Source organism: Haliotis rubra, unplaced genomic scaffold (assembly GCF_003918875.1).
Source record: "Haliotis rubra isolate DU_JTF1 unplaced genomic scaffold, ASM391887v1 Scf274, whole genome shotgun sequence".
Classification (NCBI taxonomy): Eukaryota; Metazoa; Mollusca; class Gastropoda; order Lepetellida; family Haliotidae; genus Haliotis; species Haliotis rubra.
Genome location: NW_025766825.1, coordinates 80,003 through 98,918, shown reverse-complemented (window position 1 = coordinate 98,918; position 18,916 = coordinate 80,003). Strand labels below are relative to the sequence as shown.

At 42.4% G+C, this 18,916-nt stretch overlaps 1 protein-coding gene across 1 annotated transcript; it reads right to left on the bottom strand.

Moving 5' to 3' along the window:
• Window positions 1-1,582: 1,582 nt before the first annotated feature.
• Window positions 1,583-14,458, bottom strand: LOC124280805 (probable beta-D-xylosidase 6). Its single transcript, XM_046716786.1, has 12 exons — window positions 14,127-14,458; window positions 12,417-12,576; window positions 11,768-11,938; window positions 11,454-11,545; window positions 10,747-10,971; window positions 9,719-9,972; window positions 8,846-9,068; window positions 7,267-7,356; window positions 5,775-5,983; window positions 4,629-4,829; window positions 2,563-2,737; window positions 1,583-1,711 (listed from the first exon to the last, which is right to left on the bottom strand). The coding sequence occupies exons 3-12, from the start codon at window positions 11,782-11,784 to the stop codon at window positions 1,596-1,598; spliced, it is 1,602 nt and encodes a 533-aa protein (XP_046572742.1). The 5' UTR covers window positions 11,785-11,938; window positions 12,417-12,576; window positions 14,127-14,458; the 3' UTR covers window positions 1,583-1,595.
• Between the last annotated feature and the right edge of the window lie 4,458 nt (window positions 14,459-18,916).

Here is an 18,916-nt window from a genome sequence, read left to right as displayed (position 1 = left end):
AACCAGATGGATTGGGATCCATTGTAAGAGTAAATAGGTTCAGCGCCCCTGCTCCCCACCCGCCATGGAGTGTTAACAAGGACGGATCTCCGAGATGCTGACACCAGGGATACAGAGGTGTTAAACTCCAGAGATACAGACATGAAAAGCTATGATAAACCAAAAGAATAAATGTCAGGCTGGTTCAGCCCATGACATTATTCCAAAGAATCACAGATTTCAGCGGTCTAATACCACCAGATTGGCCCATGAACCACCGCCTTCTGGCATAGGATTCTAGGCAAGTTAAAGTAATAAAAAGGTTATACACTGTAGATCCAAAAAAACAAGACCCAATGATAATATTATAATGTGCAAATATTGACACCACAATCCCGTCCTCCACCGACACAAGGGCGCAACCAACGGCAAACAGGTTGCCCAATTTCGGTCTCACAACCAGCAATGGGGTGCTGTGGACCAATATGAAGAACCAATTGAAGAGCCATTAGCGTTACCTAGCACCCACCACGAGGAGGTTGCTCTTCAGGGATGCCTCGAACCCGTGATGCTATACCTAAGGGACGCAACTCTGCAGAGTGAATTTTGAAGGATATTTCAAAGTCATGATACTTAACTCACTTTGTATTGATGAACAACGTTTGTTGATGCATATCCTATGACTCATGTATACGCAAGCTCAACAGATCTAGAGCAACCGTAGCTATTGAGTTGAAAGTTTAGAGGCGTCAAACAGCTATATATAGTGGGGAGTCAGAGTTCTGAATGTAACAGTAGGTCCCATATCAAATACGTCATTATCGAATAACCGTTATGTATGTTATGTGTATGATATTTGCACAATTTACTCTTTGTTTGTTTACCCGTGAAGGTCCGAGTTAGAATGTACCTTAAGTTACCAACGCTTGTCGTAAGAGGTCACTAACGGGATCTGGTGGTCATGCTCGCTGACTTGGTTGACACATGTCATCGGTTCCCAATTGCGCAGATCGATGCTCATGTTGTTGATCATTGGATTGTCTGGTCCTGACTCGAATATTTACAGACTGCCGCCATATAGCTTGAATATTGCTGAGTGCAGCGTAAAACTAAACTCACTCACTCACTCACTTTGTTTGTTTGCTGCTTAACGCCACACTCAGCAATATTCGAGCATTATGGCGGCAGTCTGTAAATGATCAAATCTTGACCAGACAATCCAGTGATTGTCACCATGCGATGCGCCAGTAAGGATCAACATTCCAACAGCCAAACTTGGATTGTCAGCATTTTTCTTGCACACTCATGTCTGCAGGTGGTCTTGTGTTATTGTGTTGTCGTGACTGTGTTGTATTGGAGAAGTGTTGTATTGTGACAGTGTTGTAGTTGTGTTGTAAGTGCTATTGTGTTATTGTCGTGACTGTGTTGCATCGGAGAAGTGTTGTATTGTGACAGCGTCGTAGTCGTGTTGTAATACGTCATGGTTGGTTGTGTTATTTGTGGTAGCCATGTTTGAAGACACATACAGACTTTACAGGTCCAAATTTCTGGATTAAAAAAACACCCACCTCTCTCCCATAAATCAACAACATAAGCGAGGAGGTGATTTTGACAATTTAATACTTTCCTAGTATTTTAGTTCCTATAATCTGAAACTGTCTGTGTTCCACGTTAGATCCGACAGACATCTGCTGATTGGGCTGCTGACCTCCAATATAGATGTCCATCATACCTGAATCGACAAAATACGTGTCACCGCCAGGATTGTGTGGACAAACGTGATAAATCTCTGGTAAAAAACTAACAATAACCATAAAATTCATGTTCTTACAGAGGCCTGTTTTGAGTGAGTGAATAGGTTTAGTTTTCCGCCGCTTTCAGCAATATACTGGCAACATCACGGCTGGGGACACCAAAAAAGGGCTTCACACATTGTACCCATGTGGGGAATCGAACCCGGCGTGACGAACGAACGCTTTAACCACTGAGCTACCCAACCGTCCCGAAGCGTTTTTGAACCTCTTCGACTAATTTAAAATCTTGACAATTCCGTGAACAATATTATGAACAATATTTATTAAAGATCATGCAAAATTATTGTTCAATTGATGTCTAGTGTCAACCCATATACAAGGTTGGTGGTTAGCCAGTGCTGACATCATGACGTCATAATGTATGATGTGACGTTTTTGCTTCTTATGTCCCACTTACAAAAAGTCATCGGTCGATTTACTGGGAAATTTGATACAATGCATGACGATACATCTTATTCACCTGGCAGACAAACCCAGCAGACCCCATCGCCCCTCGTTTCATATCAGAAATCACAGATGTGGGTGTTTGTTCAATTAAAAACACCAGCAACATAATACATTAAAGTAATGTATCAAGAGGGAGAATTCTTTTCTATTTTGGGGCTTTAGGGTAGCTAAATGGTGAAAGCTCGGCACGCCGAAGACCCGGGTTCGATTCCCCTCATGGGTACAACGTGTGAAGCCCATTTCTGGTGTGCCCCGCCGTGATATTTCTGGAATATTGCTAAAAGCGGCGTAAATTGATACTCACTCACGTTATCCGACTTACCCGGAAGTACCGCCCACCCATCGTAATCAGTCCACACGGCCATGTTCCTGGGGTCCAGTGTAAACTCGTAAACTGCAGACCTACCGGACGCGATGGTTGTCCTGGTGAACGATACCAGCTGAATTCTGGGTACAGGAAGTGACGTATTTTGCCACGACATATAGGCCTGGGTGACCTGGAAAGCCAACATGATTTATGGATGGGGACAACCAAGTTTTATGATCTATGGCAACGTCGTGGACATACTTACGGCATACAACATCATCGCTTAAGTCACGTGACTCCAACTGACTTACATCCGATGTTTACTCAGTTGCTGGTTTGTTCAAAACATAAAGTTACCTTGGAAACATACCACCAAGTAACAGGCTGATACCTGCAAATGGGTTTTCCAACACGTACATAAAAGTTCTCACGGTGACCACGATGGGAAAGCATGAGTTTTTCTGACCCGTATGATCCTTTGGCTCATAAAAAACGACAAAATGATAGAAATATATGTTGATTTTATGATGATTATTGCTCATATTTTTTAAAAACACACTGATTTTCATACAAAACCATGTCTGTACTAGTATGGTCCTGGAATGTTTAATGTTGAATTTACTGGTGAATGTGAACATTCAAAATGTCATTTTGCGTGTCTAACACGATTCAAGGTCAATACAGAGTGTAGCCTCCATGTGGCTGTATGACATCCAGCACTCTCCTCCTCATACCCCCTGTCAGCCTCCTGATCCTCTGAAGGGTCACTCTACGCTATTCCTCGTGTAAAGCAGCTTCAAATTGAGCCAGGTTCTGTACAGGAGGATCCCTTTGTTGCACACAACGACCAATCATGTCCCAGGTATGCTCCAAAGGGTTAAGATCGGGGGCTCAATTAATCGTGAGATATGTCGGGGCTGCTTAACTAAGTTCTTTGTGTATATATAAAGTTTGATCAGCAATATGGCAGCGGTCTGTAAATAATCGAGTCTGGACCAGACAATCCAGTGATTAAGAGCATGAGCAGCGATCTACGCAATTGGGATACGATGACATGTGTCCACCTAATCAGCGAGTCTGACCACCCGATACCGTTAGTAGCCTTTTACGACAAGCATGGGTTGCTGAAGATCAATTCTAACCCGGATCTTCACGGGTCAGTGAGAGAAACTGTACGTGTATTACAATTACACCAAGAGAGGCACTTGAAGATAACAATAACAGCACACAGCATCAAACATCCATATTTGTGATTTGCTATATCGAAAGGTGTAATTAGAGCTGACATAAGTGAGTGAGTGAGTGAGTTGGGTTTTACGCCGCGTTTAGCAATATTCCAGCAATATCAAGGCGGGGTACTCCAGAAATGGGTTTCACACATTGTACCCATGTGGGGAATCGAACCCAGGTCTTCGGCGTGACGAGCGAACGCTTAAACGACAAGGCTACCCCACCGCCCCAGAGCTCACGTGAACCCATGATGTATATTCTGTGAGACCTGACCTCATCAGCGTCATATGACCCCGTGTTGTGTGCTGTCTCTATATCAACACCTCATCAGCGTCATATGAACCTGTCTTGTAAACAATTTGTACACTAACCTCATCAACGTCATATGAACCTGTCTTGTAAACACTTTGTACACTGACCTCATCAACGTCATATGAACCTGTGTTGTAAACAATTTGTACACTAACCTCATAAGCCTTATATAAACCTGTCTTGTAAACAATTTGTACACTAACCTCATCAACGTCATATGAACCTGTCTTGTAAACACTTCGTACACTGACCTCATCAGCGTCATATGAACCTGTCTTGTAAACACTTTGTATATTGACCTCGTCAGCGTCATATAAACCTGTCTTGTAAACATTTTGTACACTGACCTCATCAGCGTCATATGACCCCGTGTTGTGTGCTCTTAGTATACTGACCTCATCAGCGTCATATGAACCTGTCTTGTAAACACTTTGTACACGGACCTCATCAGCGTCATATGAACCTGTCTTGTAAACACTGTGTATATTGACCTCGTCAGCGTCATATAAACCTGTCTTGTAAACATTTTGTACACTGACCTCATCAGCGTCATATGAACCCGTGTTGTAGACAGTGACACTACACCACAACCCGCCCCCCGCCAAAACGGTGATGTCGCAGGTAAAGTCATCATATCTGAACGTGGTGTACGACAAACCGTAGCCGTAGGGGAAGGCCGGCTCTCCATCAAAGTACCAGTATGTCCGACCAGCCATAGAATAGTTCACCATCGGAGGGATCTGGAAGGGAAGATAGGGAATACTGAAAATCATGCATTAAAATCAATAACTGAGCTCTGCGCTTAAAACTTGATTTGCTGAATGAGTGTGGGATGAGTAAGTCGAGTGAATTTTGTAAATTGGGATCGTATTCAAATCTCTGTGGACGTTTCTTACAATGTCGGTTAAAAACATATACTACCCATCAAAAGTTGAGTGAGTGAGTGAGTATGTTTTTAGGCCGCTTTTAGCAATATTCCACCAATATAACGGTGGGGGACACCAGAAATGGGCTTCACACATTGGGCCCATGTGAGGAATCGAACCCGGGTCTTCGGCGTGACGAACGGACGCTTGAACCACTAGGCTACCCCACCTCCCCCAAAAGTTTAGACTCACTAAAAGCGCTCACTATATGTTATGTATATATAGATAGTTACATCGAAGATGAATTTCTCCACTAACTTCCGAGAACCATCTGCAAACCTCATGCAGATGAATTGCAGGATGATTATGCATCAAATTGCTGAAAAGCATGTGCAAATATCGTGCATGTGAACAGCTGCGTTATGGTGTAAAGTTTTGTTAAGAATTCGCCAATTTTCACTGATTTATTGAACTAATGAAAATACATTTTTCAACGTTACAAATTTGTTTTGCAATATATCAGTTCATGTGTAAACAGTACCTTTAAACATAATGAAATATTTAGCAAAATCTAGTTTAGAACAGTTGACTGTAAGTGGCTACATTTACACTAATGAGTCTAAACTTTTGATGGGTAGTATAATATTGACACGCGTTCTACAGGCCATATGCGACCATAGCTCTAAGTAACCAGTGCCATAGGTTCAAGCTGATAAACACAAATAACCAAAATAACTTGTAGTTCACTGATCGGTCATTAGTTGACTTTCGCAGCTGGTTATCAGCGACTGACCACACCCTGGGGTACAAAACCTTCACCTGACTATCAGTGCTCGGCCATGTGAAAGGCAGTCTGGCAGCTGGTACAGACCCTGTCCCAGTGTTGGTCAAAGAAGACCAAATGGCGTTGCCTGCTCCTTGAGCCGGATAGAAGCATTCCAAAATGGCCACGACGCGTGGATTTGTCATGGCCCATCCGATGTTGAGGGGGCCGCCGTTGATCAAGATCAACACAACGGGCTTGTCCGCTAAGGAAAACAAAATGTTCCTTCATAAAGAGAGGCGAGTCATCACTGACCTTAATATTATTGGGCGGTGGGGTAGCCTAGTGGTTAAAGCGTTCGCTCGTCACGCTGAAGACACGGGTTTGATTACCCAGATGGGCACAGTGTGTGAAGCTCATTCTGGTATCCTCCGCCGTGATATTGCTGGAATATTGCTAAAAGCTGCGTAAAACTAAACTCACTCACTTGATATTACAACCCGCAGACAAGAAGAGAACTTATTTACGCAAGTGACATAATATGATGTGAAGTTTATAGTTTAATAAGAACAGTGTTGTAAGTAAAAATGAAACAAATTCGAGAGAAGTTCTGAAATTACAAACTTTAAGCGTTTCCAAACAAAATTAAGACAGTAATGTAACAGACAGTGACGCTAACCAGCAAATACATCATACAGACAATAGAACTTGTTGTCAGGGGCAAGGCGGGTTTGAAATAAGTACTGAACGTCATGGAGTCAGTGCAACGTGTCCATGTAGGGAGTCCATGTTAAACTATGACAGTGCCTCTCATAGCACTAATATGTGGAGGTCACGACTCACGCACGGACACACGAAGACACACACTCAGATATATAACCGCAATAATCTTGGCAAGGGCATTAGACTCAACTGCGTCATTTCAAATATTTGATCTAATTTAGCAAAATTGTTGTTCATGGTTTCGCCGTTACACTGTGCAATCTCCCTGCACACTTGGCGTGTACTTTTTGTTGCCGTGTCGAATACTTGCACTGCCTTTGCATGTATTGTGACTGCAGCCCGCAATGGATACGCGAACACCATTTCTGGTGGTGTCCCCCTGCCGTGATATTGCTTGGATATTGCTAAAAGTGGCGTAAAACCATACACACTCACCATATTTATCACGGGACTGATTGGAGTGTGTGAGTGAGTATGATTTTACGCCGCTTTTACCAACATTCCAGCAACATCACGACGGGGGACACCAGAAATAGGAATCGAACCCGGGCCTTCGGGGTGACGAGCGAACGCTTTAACCACTAGGCTACCCCACCGCCCGGACAGATTGGAATCAATGCAGTGGAAACATTAACATCACACCCTTATTTAGTAAAGGAGGTTTTCACCTGTTCCCAGCCACACGAACTCCCAGTATCATGACAGTTTTATAGTAATTCATGAACATAATTTCATGTTATTTTTCTGAATCGAACAAAGGACCAGTATGATTGTGGAAAGTGTTTTGTAGCTCATATTCAATGTATGATGTAGACGCTGTCTTACTGTTGCTGACGACGTCCTGTAGAAGCTGCAGCTGCTGTCCCGGCAGAGAGATGTTGTGTCTGTCACGCCCCTCCGTCTCAATGGCCTGACCTGCTCATCACAAGAACAGAGTAGCGTTACAACACTGTATCCTCCACCTGCCTGTCATCCAAAAGATTCAACGTACATTCAAACCTACTACTGTTTTAATCGTAGTATATATGGTATTTTAAGCTATGGCTGGATTATCTAAAATTGCTCATAGCTGAAGGGATGGTGTAAATCCAGCTATGGTCGATGCAGGCAGCAAAGAAACTGTAAGTCCCCATTGTCCCTAATGTGGTGATCTACCTTCAGTTGTTGGCAATCTATAGCCTGTTTCCATATTGTCTTGTCATTTATAGTTAAAATGTTTGAAATTTAATTGCTAGTTTAAAATTTATGTCTCCTATAAATTAGCTGTTTCACTGTACTTCGTTGACAGGTTTTTATAATTTATCTATAATTATTATTGATATATAACCTGATATAGTCACGATATGGTTGAAATATTGCCGATGTGACTTAAAATTTTAACCCACTCAATCACTCACTCACTCTGCCTGTCGTCATATCAATACAATTGTAAACAAATGGTTATTTATTTAAAAGGTTCTTATGTAGGGCCCGTATGTAGGTCACGGCACTTCCGGTCACGACCGTTAACAAACAATGTACACTTGTCTGGTCCAGTAAAGTCACATTTGGCGGTCGTGCTATTTGGAACCAGAAATGGTTCTTAAACATACGCTTGTCACCGGAAATCTGGGCCCCGTCTCGCATATCGCAAGTTGGCGAGCGCAAATGGAGCCTGGAACCAGCTTAGTACCGGAAGTAGTGCCTCGGGAGACTCTATGTCAGGGCAGAATACGTGTTCTGTCCTTGATGTTCCGTCTACCATCGAGCGCAAGTGCCGTGATAGAGCAGAATTCTGTTCAAAGTGTCAATAAACCTATATGCTGCCCCACAACAACGGGTATTAGGTGTATATTTACATTCTATGGCTTATCTGTGCAATTCGTTATAAACATTACAAAGTTTCGTGAATGACAATACTCCATACAAATGCAGGCGTCCCCTTCTAAACTCCACCCCTCGGTCACTCTCTGGGGCGGTTAGTGGTTAAAGCGTTCGTTTGTCACGCCGAAGACCCGGGTTCGGTTCCCCACATGGGTACAATGTGTGAAGCCCTTTCCTGGTGTCCCCCGCCTTGATATTGTAGGAACATTGCTAAAAACGGCGTAAAAACATACTCACTCACTCACTCAGGTCATTGCAATGGCTCATCAGCATATTCCTTTTGTATGTTGCACCTTATTTATCACTGGACTTATTGGAATCAATGCAGTGGAAGCATAGACACCACACCCTATAGTGAGGGGCGGTGGGGTAGCCTAGTGGTTAAAGGGTTTGCTCGTCACGCCGCCAGGTTTGATTCTCCACATGGGTACCAAATGTGAAACCCATTTCTAGTGTCCCCCGCTGTGATATTGCTGGAATATTGCTAAAAGCGGTATAAAACTAAATACATCCACACTTGTTTAGTGGCGCAGGTTATCACCTGTTCCTAGGCATACGAACACCACGTCGGCTCCTTGCAACGCCTTGACCACGTCTCCCTTCCTGTAGTCGGTACAGAAGGTGCTGGAACAGCCTGCAGCGTGGGTGGCCGTGGTGCCCAGTCTGACCAGTCCGGACAGAGGGGAGCTGATGTAACGGGGGTCAGGACTCGGGGCGTAGTCACCAAACACCTGTTGGCTACCATTTGCCATGGGACCTACCACCTGGAAACGAATAGCTCACTAACGTCATGTGTGTCCATCATTGACAGAGTTGGATTCGAACACGGACCAGTTTTGTTTATCAATCGGTGACGAATCCTGGGCTAAATGACTCAACCTTTTTTTAAAATCTTGATATAGGTTGCCAGAATAATGTATACAATGTAAAGTTGGTGCCACGTCAGCAATCAATACACTTGTTGTTACTATAACACGTGTTCGCGAAATAGGTGTAAGAAATCAGAATCATTTTCTCTTGTTAGTTTTGAAGAACATTTTTCAGCTGTTTCATTTAAGCTCGCCATTAAAATAATGGTAAATGATTCATTGTCAGGTTATGCTGTGCTGACAATTCACATACTGGCCAATTACTGTTGTATTTTGAATTTAGGCTTTACAGAGATACGTTGGTAGCGCTCGTCGATTGACAGTAAAGTGTGACTCTCCTACAGATCTCATCTAGAAGTGCGGCGGTGGAGTAGTCTAGTTGTTAAAGCGTTCGCTCGTCACGCCGAAGACCCGGGTTCGATTCCCCACAAGGCTTTGAAGTCCATTTCTGCTGTCCCCCGCTGTGATATTGCTGGAATATTGCTAAAAGCAGCGTGAAACCGTAATCACTCACTCACTCATCTAGAAGTTCCAGTGACACTCACAGCAACGTGGCTATAAAGGGTTTTCATGGGTAAAAAGCTGTTGGTATTTTTCAGCAGGACGAAACTCTTGACAGCTGCTTCTACAGCTAACTGTCGGTGTGTGGAGCTCAGCACGACTTCATCAATGTCGAGGTAATTGTACGGGTTCATCTCCCGCGGGTCGAACTCTCCGAGTCTTAATCTGGTGTAGAGGAGGGGTTTCATCTGCTCCCGGACAAAATCTTCCGAAACTTTGTTGTCATGTATAGCATCAACTGTAAACAATAATATAGTTGTCAAATGCTGTTCAGGGACTTTTCTATTGTTTAATGCCGCTCTTAGGAACACTCTTGCTTTAAGAAAGAAAACTGTGTGAATAATGGAACCTGGTTCAGACAAGCCAGTGATTGACATTTAGTGAGCAAGTCAGCAAGCTGCAACACAAACGTGGGTCGATGAAGAAGGTTATAGCAAGGATCTTTAAGCGCCGGTAGAGTAATGGAAGTATAAGGGACTTAAGAGCATGGGGTGATGAAGCAGGTTCTAGTAAGGAGCTTCAAACATTAGCAGTGTAATGCAAGTATATGGGACTTAAGAGCATGGTTCTTTGAAAGAAGTTGTCACAAGGTCCTTCAAGTGTCAGTAAGTTAATGGAGTGAGTGAGTGAGTGAGTGAGTATGGTTTTACGCCGCTTTTAGCAATATTCCTGCAATATCACGGCGAGGAACACCAGATATGCGCTTCACAAATTGTACCTATGTGGGGAAACGAACCTGGGTCTTCTTCGTTTTTTTATTAAAAAGGACAAGGTCAGGTTTGTTGGCAGGAGTTCTTCTGAGGCTGTATATGGGCCTATTCCAAAGAAGTTTGAAAGCATCATTTTCCATGACGCCCTGGACATGTTCAGGGTCGTACCATGGATGGACCTCAGTTTCACATTTAAGACCAGCCGACTTCATCCAGGGGAAGGAGTCTCAAGTGGATTTTATAAATGGTTTGCCCACGATATTCTTGGTCGGGTTCTGTGCCTTCCCCTTATTATTACTCACTGATTGAGTTGTACACTCTCAAATCACCCGACTGCACCTCCAGGCCACACCCAGCGTTCAGACAGCCTGCGGCGGCGTCGACGGTGTTGTTGAAGTAGTGCTGGGCCTGGATGATGTTGAGGAGAGCTCCTGAATCAGCTGCGACATATCCTGTGAAGTTCCACTCCCCTCTCACTATGTCTGTCAGCAACTTCTTATTGGCGCAGGCAGGGACCCCCGTTGATGCTGAAACAGCAGGATGAATACATATCTGTTAAATATATTTAGTCGTAATGTCGCCGAAACTAGTTTAAATTCTTAAATATTCTTTTGACAGGAAGGATTTATTTGCTTTCACAATGATTAATATATGTCCTTATGTTTAGAAGTGCGAAAACAAACCATTTTCACAGAAAAACGAGAAGAGTGAGTAAGTATGGTTTTACGCCGCTTTGGGCATTGTACCAGCAATATCATGGCGGGGAACCTGGAAATGGTCTTCTCATATTGTACCCATGTGGGGAATTGACCCCGGGTCTTCAGCGTGACGAGCGGACGCTTTAACCATTAGGCCTCCCTACCGCCCCAAAACAAACAGAAGATGTTACAATTTAGGCGTGTTTAGCAAGACGAGAATGAGATGGCATCGCGAGTTAGGCGTGATTAGAAATACTCGTGAGCCTCACAAGTTGTTAGTGTTTAGAAGTACGAGAACATGATGGTCTCACAAGTTGAGGGAGCAGTGGAAGCCGAAGGACCCAGCCTCCGCACATTTCCGGAAGGGAGGCAGGAAGTAGCTTCTGAAGTCTCGTTCTGAAACCTACATTCAACACATCTTCATTTGACACATCGCTCATCGTTAATGCGTATTTATGTCTCTCGAGATATTTATCGAAAATCGATCGCTATTAATTAAACGATGATCGATCTCTTTGATCTATATCGATAGATAGCTCTAGTAAACATTAATACAATTGATGATGATGATGATGATAAAAGATTAAGTAGCAGAGTATTGACCATTTGATGTAAGATGACAAACCTTGGAATTGAACACATGAGAGTCTACTGGCCAGTCTTCCGGTCCGTCGGCCACATCGAAGTGTTTACAGGCGGAAGTAGTTCTAACATAGCGAGGATGGTTACCTTGGAGACCTTTCACGTGTTGGAATCCCAGCTCACCGGCGTGGTAGGGGTCTTCGCTTAGAGTTTCCTTTTAATTCAAATAAAAATTTCAATCTTAAAGTTTTTAATTGAGTTATGGTTGGAATATCAGACATATCAATCTAAAGTAGAGCAGCAAATATTTTCCAGTTACGAGGGGGCTATCCATTTGGTCCGGGAATCATAGGTTGCTGTGAGAGTGGAGAGTGGAGTGGAGTGGAGTGGAGTGGAGATGATGATGATGGAAAAGATAAGAAGCAAACCTTGGTGGAGTGGAGTGGAGTGGAGAGGGAGGGAGTGGAGTGGAGTGGAGTGGAGTGGAGTGGAGGGAGTGGAGTGGGTGGAGGGAGTGGAGTGGAGGGAGTGGAGGGAGTGGAGTGGAGTGGAGTGGGTGGAGTGGAGTGGAGTGGAGTGGAGTGGAGTGGAATCGAGAATAGGGAATCGGGAGTTGAACCTCCAACAACCATGGTCCACTGGGCCCTCACAACCTATACTGCAGCTTTGTGACTGTGTATAGTATACCACACCTGCCCCCTGCCCCAGCGTGGGTCTCTGTAGAGGTCCATGTTAGGGTTCCAGCAGCTGAGAGCCTGGTGGATGCCCATGGACCCCGTCTTCACGAAGTGGTTGTAGTAGGCTCGAACCTCGGAACTGCTGGCTTCTGCTACTCGGTAGATCAGGTCCTTGCTGAAAATAATTCACGAATGCACTTCCGAGTTTTAATACCAAGATGGTGGATAGACAAACGTGACATATTTATGATTATAGCTAAAATGGATAGAATTATCATTAACACGCCCGTGTGTTATCAGAAATGTGCGGGCCATTGTAACTTGATAATGTCCCCAAATTGCTTAACGACGGGCCATTATCATGCCCGTTGTTAGGTGACGTCACAAGGAGCTCAGCTCTTGGTGTTCAATAATCTACGGCTCGTTTGAACTTGGGTTCAGTTCTGACGATATTGCTGACTCACACTCGTCACATACCTGTGCCATTATGCACTTCCATGACGGTGCCAACCTTAACAATTGTACCATAAATTACAACATGCAGCAATGAAAACATCGACTGGATCTCGATCGTTGTTGAGCATTGAAAAAAAAAAGCGGCTGATAGTATGGGAAAAGGTCAAGGTCGAATGTCGTCACTCTCAATAGTGACGTCATCTGTTTTGTTCTATGACGTCTGCATATTTGTAAAAAGTGTGTCGGTGACCTCCGTCGTTTCTTGTTAGCATTGAATGCTTCAAAACCGATACCGTTGTTTGTTTTTATTTTATTAAAGATTCTATCCATTTTAGCTGTAATAACACAAACGCTATTTTTCAGGGCATTATCCTTTGCAGAAGCCCTCGGTCTTTTCAACTGCCTCCCTTCGTCGGGCAGTTAATGAAAGACCTCGGGCTTCTGCAAATGATAATGCCTGAAAAATAGCGTTACCGTTATAATATACACTGAGCATATGAGTTGATTTTATTCACCAGGTAATATGGATCATTACAACACAATCCTTGAGTGACTAAACATAACATCATGTAACAGAAGCCATAAACTATACACCTGAGTAAAAGAAGATATTCTTTTTTCACATATAATGTGAACTCTACCTCACTCACTCGTTGAAACATGCTTTCCTACTTCAACAATTCTTTTATTCATTAAAATTGTGTCTGTGAGACGTGTTCCGGAAGGGCAGGACATGTTTACCTTTTTCTGTCACTGATTTTCAGTGATCCAATGACATTACTCTAACGGCTATTTATACCCAGTGGAATCGGTTTGGGTAGATAGACTGGTTATTCCCTGACGTTCACGTTCTATATTTGAGTCAGTGAAAACGTGCCAGAAGGTCCTCAGTTTATGTTATATGTCAAATCTAATGGTATATATATATCATGTTATAAATTTTGAATATGGGATTCAACCACAAATATATGCATGAACAATACGATGTTAGAGAGAGACAAACACCAACTTTCCTCGTTCGTTCCATGTACACATTCTTGGAAAGACAGATGAACCTTTCGGACAAAACTCGAAATACATACAAAGATAAAATATGCCAATTTTCGTTTAGCTTTGTAACAAAAGCACATGATAAGGTAGAAAATAAGATAGAAAAGACGTCTCCTTCTCATTTTATTATTATGATAGAATTTATTATTGATGTTCCAAATTGAACCCACACCACAAATTGACAGGAATATGTTTTCTGAGAGGGGACAAATGACTCACTCAAACGACGCTCCAATGCCAATTGCCTGGGGGGAAGGCGGTAGCGTTCTGACCAACATCCCCCCGGCCACAGTTTGTCCACCATGAGTATTTCCCAATGCCTAATCTACTGATGGGTGGGGTAGCTCCCTGACCACTGGCCAGCTGGGCCTGAATCTCCTGGATGGTCAGTCTCCCCACCACGTCCTCGACGCGCACCTGCCAGGGTAGGGAGGCGTTTCGGAAGGGGATGTCTGATGACGTAATACATATCAGAGTTGACAGAAGGATCACAGCACATGTATATCTCATCCTCAGTATCAGCGTTTAGGCGGGTCTCTGACCGGGTCTGTAGTCCCATGTAAATACCTTATCACATACACACGGGATTTTTACCATGTGCCCTACGTTGTTGGGCCTACTTATCGGTGAAGACTGATAGCGTATGTTCACTCAGCTTTGTGTCAAGGTAGCAACCATTTTAATCTCAACGTTGGAATTTCTGTCGAGAAAAAAATAAGTTTCTCCTTTCAACTGTCGGGCAAAAGAAAGTATAAATTTGAAAACTGGATTTGATTAGAAATTATATACTGGCAATGAACACATTTCCAGACTGAAAGGAGTTTTTGAAATAGAGCAAACCTATGGTCCAAAACACTGCTGCGATGCCCGTATCATCACTATCGGATAGAGCATGTACAGACTATCAAATTTAGAGTGTATACTAAATTCAAAACTGACATAAGCTGATGTTTCTGGGTAACATTTTCTTTATTGATTTGAGCGTGGCCATTGTATATTTGACAATTGAATCACACGCGTTATGACCAGTGTGCGAAATAGTTTCAAAAGTTTGCTAGCCAGTCGGGATAGCTATGTGCAAAACTTACTAGCCCACAAAATAATTCACTATCCCGAAATTTGAATGTAGAAAAAAAGCAAAAGATTACAAAAATAGATTACAATAAGATATTGTCGGCATGACACGGGTTTCATAATTAAGCTGCTACTATGATGAATATTTTAATTAGGCCATAATCTTTCATGATTTAAAATGTATTATTGCGTAACAAGTTGGAGAGAGTGATATATTTACGATATGACCCCATGAAAATTCACAAAATCCAGTCGGGCCAGTAAATCTCCACAGTAACTGACCCGACTTGATTTTACTAACCACGGGCTAACAGGCCAGTGGCTATTTCACACACGTTATGGCATTGATTACAAATCTGCTTGACGTTTGGTGTAATTTGATATTTGATGGGAATACCAGTTTTAGACGTAACTCGCAAAATAGCGGTGAAAATCATATTAACGTGTCACTGAAAATCAGTAACACCGGGTGTTCGTGAAAAGCGTATGCTAGTTCAGCCCATTTTTCATACATTTCATACGCAAGTCCACATTGGATCCAATCAGGCTTTCATAGGAAATCACCAACTGTCGAACACAGGATCCCCATAGGTTCTACTGCACCATAGGTTCAGAATCACTTGCTTGCTGAGCCAGTGTCGTGTATAAACCTCTGGACAGATAGAGATATGTGACAGCTGCGATTGGATGAAATAGTGTCAGATTGTTATGTTTTTAAAACACATCCATCCAGTAATTAAAACTGACCACAATTAGAAGTATTTAATTCAGTCATTTTTATCACTATGACTTATGCTCAATGTTCGTATTACGTTTTCAAATAGGTGACATTTGGTGCGGAACTGGCGTTAATGTGTTCAGCTTCCAGAGCTCGGAGAATAGACAGTATAAATTAGCCGTTTGTGTTTTTTTTTATTGTAGTTTAAAGGCCAGACTGTACCGATGTGTACATGGAATGGCTGTTGACAGCCTGGGTGATTTTTTAAAAATATAACGTTACTATAGAAGTCTATGGGAAAACATTTAGTTTTGTGTAACCCCGAATACTGTTGAAATCATAGTCTTTGTTTTCTTCACACAGCAGATGGAGGCACCTCGGGATTGGTTGGAGTTCCGGTATTTGTTATCAGAGGACTAATCTCTGTATATTTATAGAACTCTATAAAGCTAAAAGTACATGCAAACCTTTTAACGGGACCGAGGTCATTCGTTCGGCTGTTCTAAAGTGCCACATTTTGAATAGTTCATTCACAATCTTGTAATGTAAAACACTTTCGGACACAGTGCATATAGCAAATTATATTACCAGTTGTGAATATATTTATCACTGGACAGTTAATGGAAAGAAATGAAAATTCTGAGAGTCAATTTGATGCAAAATTGTTTTGGCATTATCAAATCCCATGCCCTGTATCAACGTCTGATGAAAGGCTAAGGGTGTGCTGTATTTAATATCATTAAGCTGTCTCTTGTCAACTGAAGTGAGTTTGTTCAAACATGCCTCTGTTCACCCAGCAGAAAATTGGTACCCGGTGGGATAAGTGACTATAAACTTCTAGCGCCTCACATGCAGCCAGGGTTATCCAAGGTAATAATGAACTGTCTGTTTGTATGCACTAGGTGTATGGAAGTTAGCGCTATAGAAGTACACATTCTTCTTCTTAATATAATAACGTTTAGTACAAGTAATCTACAGCAGATGTAATAATATTAGTGGATATTACAATTGTATCCTTTAATAATTATTATGCGTACAACCTGAGCTGCATCTTGTATATTTACGTGTTGTGAATGCGGTCAAGCACGTTGGGATATAACTTTCATAACATCAGTATGCGCACAAAGTCTGGGCTAGTACACGCAGTCACACATACACACGCATGCACGTCGTCATATGAGCGAAACATTCGTAAGTACGACGTTAGACCCCATTTTTTCAGCTCGCCTCACAGACACATCTGGCATGGTTCAGGCTTCAAGAGAACCGCCTCTTGAGGACACGGTGTACGATTGTTTGGTCCTATGAAAGATGCTATTTTCTGCGCGTTTCCCTCCGCCGTTGACGATATGGAGACATCGTAACGAGGCAAATCACCAGGAGATGATCGATGCAACTGTCATCGCCCGGATATGAACCCTATCGAAGATCTTTGGGACTATGATGGACGCCAAGCTCGATCTAGAGATCTTCCTGTCCAAGATCTGCAGGAATTGAGGAATATGAGAAGATTCAGACGCTTAGAATCTGACGCTTGATTGCCAGTATGAAGAAGAAACTAAGTACAAGTTGTTACGGTTATCATTTTAATATGCTTGTCAAAACATGTCTGACTGACTGACTGACTGAGTTTGGTTTTACGCCGCTTTTAGCAATATTCCAGCAACATCACGGCGAGGGACACCAGAAATGGGCTTCAAACATTGTACCCATGTGGGGATTCGAACCCGGGTCTTCGGCATGAGGAGCCAACGCTTTAACCACTAGGCTACCCCACCGCCCCGTCAAAACATGTACAACATGCAGTGTTTTCGTACTTATATATATAAAAACCAAGTGGTGCTTGCTAAACGCTTATGTGTATATTATAACTTTAAGAAATGTTTTCAAGAATGGAATACAAAGTTCATCCCTTGCGAGTAACGGTAAACTAGTAAGAAATCGCGTTTGATAATCACTAGAGTGAGTTAATATTTATCGTCGCATCGGCAATATTTCAGCCATATCGATAATCACTAGAAATCTCTACATAATGCAGATTCCATCGTACAATTAGGAGATAAACGTACTGTGTTTGGAAATAAGATGAATGTTGCACCGAATTGATAGTCTCTAAATTTCATTTAAAGCCGAACGCGTATTTATATATTTATGTTTTACAGAATTTGCATCAGAGAGGGTTCGGGTGATCCTGGCACAGTCAGGCTGGCAAGACTCATCATCAGCTCAGAGCCCTTGCCCCCGGACAGCGAATGGGACTTCTTCCCAAGAAGCGCTGCCAAGTCGAACCCACCAAGGACTTTCCGTAGAATATGAAGACTCTCCAACGTTGAAGCCTTCTGCATTACCCAGAGTGCCAGAAGGGCTGTGCTCCCGGTGGAGAAAAAGTCAAGAGATCAAGAGGTACCAAACCAAGGGCACCAAAAACAATGCCTGACGACAGCGTACTTGGGATGCAAGCGAGACATTTCAAAGGCGAGGTCCGCATAATTAGCATGTTTTACCTGAATCTTACCAGTCACATTGCTGTCAAAAGGGATAGAAAATTCAATGAGGACATAAAAAAGGACAAGATTTAATTATATTTATTGTTATTATTGTCAAACAATATCGGCCATTAAAGGTCGACCCGCCACTTATTCGATTTGGAAAATCTGAAGCAAAGACAAAATTGGATCTGGTTAAAGGCTTTGGACAAATAACCTTGATTTGATCTTGCTTATCCGAGCACTAATTCACTTCGTCACTATTTCATCCATATCGCGACTATGAGAGTTGTATATATGAATCAAAACAAAATTAGACAATATAAATATCTGTCGACAAGGGACAGTAAAATAGCTACTGTAACACTATTACAAATAAGACGTAAGAATAGCATGTTACAATAATACAATAATTATACACGCAACAGTACAATATGAAAACGGGCTATAGATCGCCAACCACTAAATCACCATACCAGAGACGGAAAATTATTTTTAAATGCAAACAAACAAAAATTGAAAATACACACATGCTTATTATGCATGTATATACAACAAAACGGACGTAGTATTCAGCATTGTGTTGTTTAAAAAAATTGAATTATATTGGACCGTGTACTCAGTTTGTGAGAGATTTTTGATGACATTCAATATATCATTGTTCTTATCATATCATGCATCCATTGTCCCAGCCAAGGTGTTTCCGCCCTGTTTGATATGATGAGGAAACC

Bases quoted from the DNA above. Each gene is read 5' to 3' on its own strand.
- LOC124280805 (XM_046716786.1), bottom strand. The intron at 10,972-11,453 runs GTGAGACCATCA...CTGCTGTTTCAG, and splicing joins TTCCACTGCTCCCTCAACTT to CATCAACGGGGGTCCCTGCC. The intron at 2,738-4,628 runs GTCAGTGTACAA...TTGGCTTTCCAG, and splicing joins GTTCATATGACGCTGATGAG to GTCACCCAGGCCTATATGTC.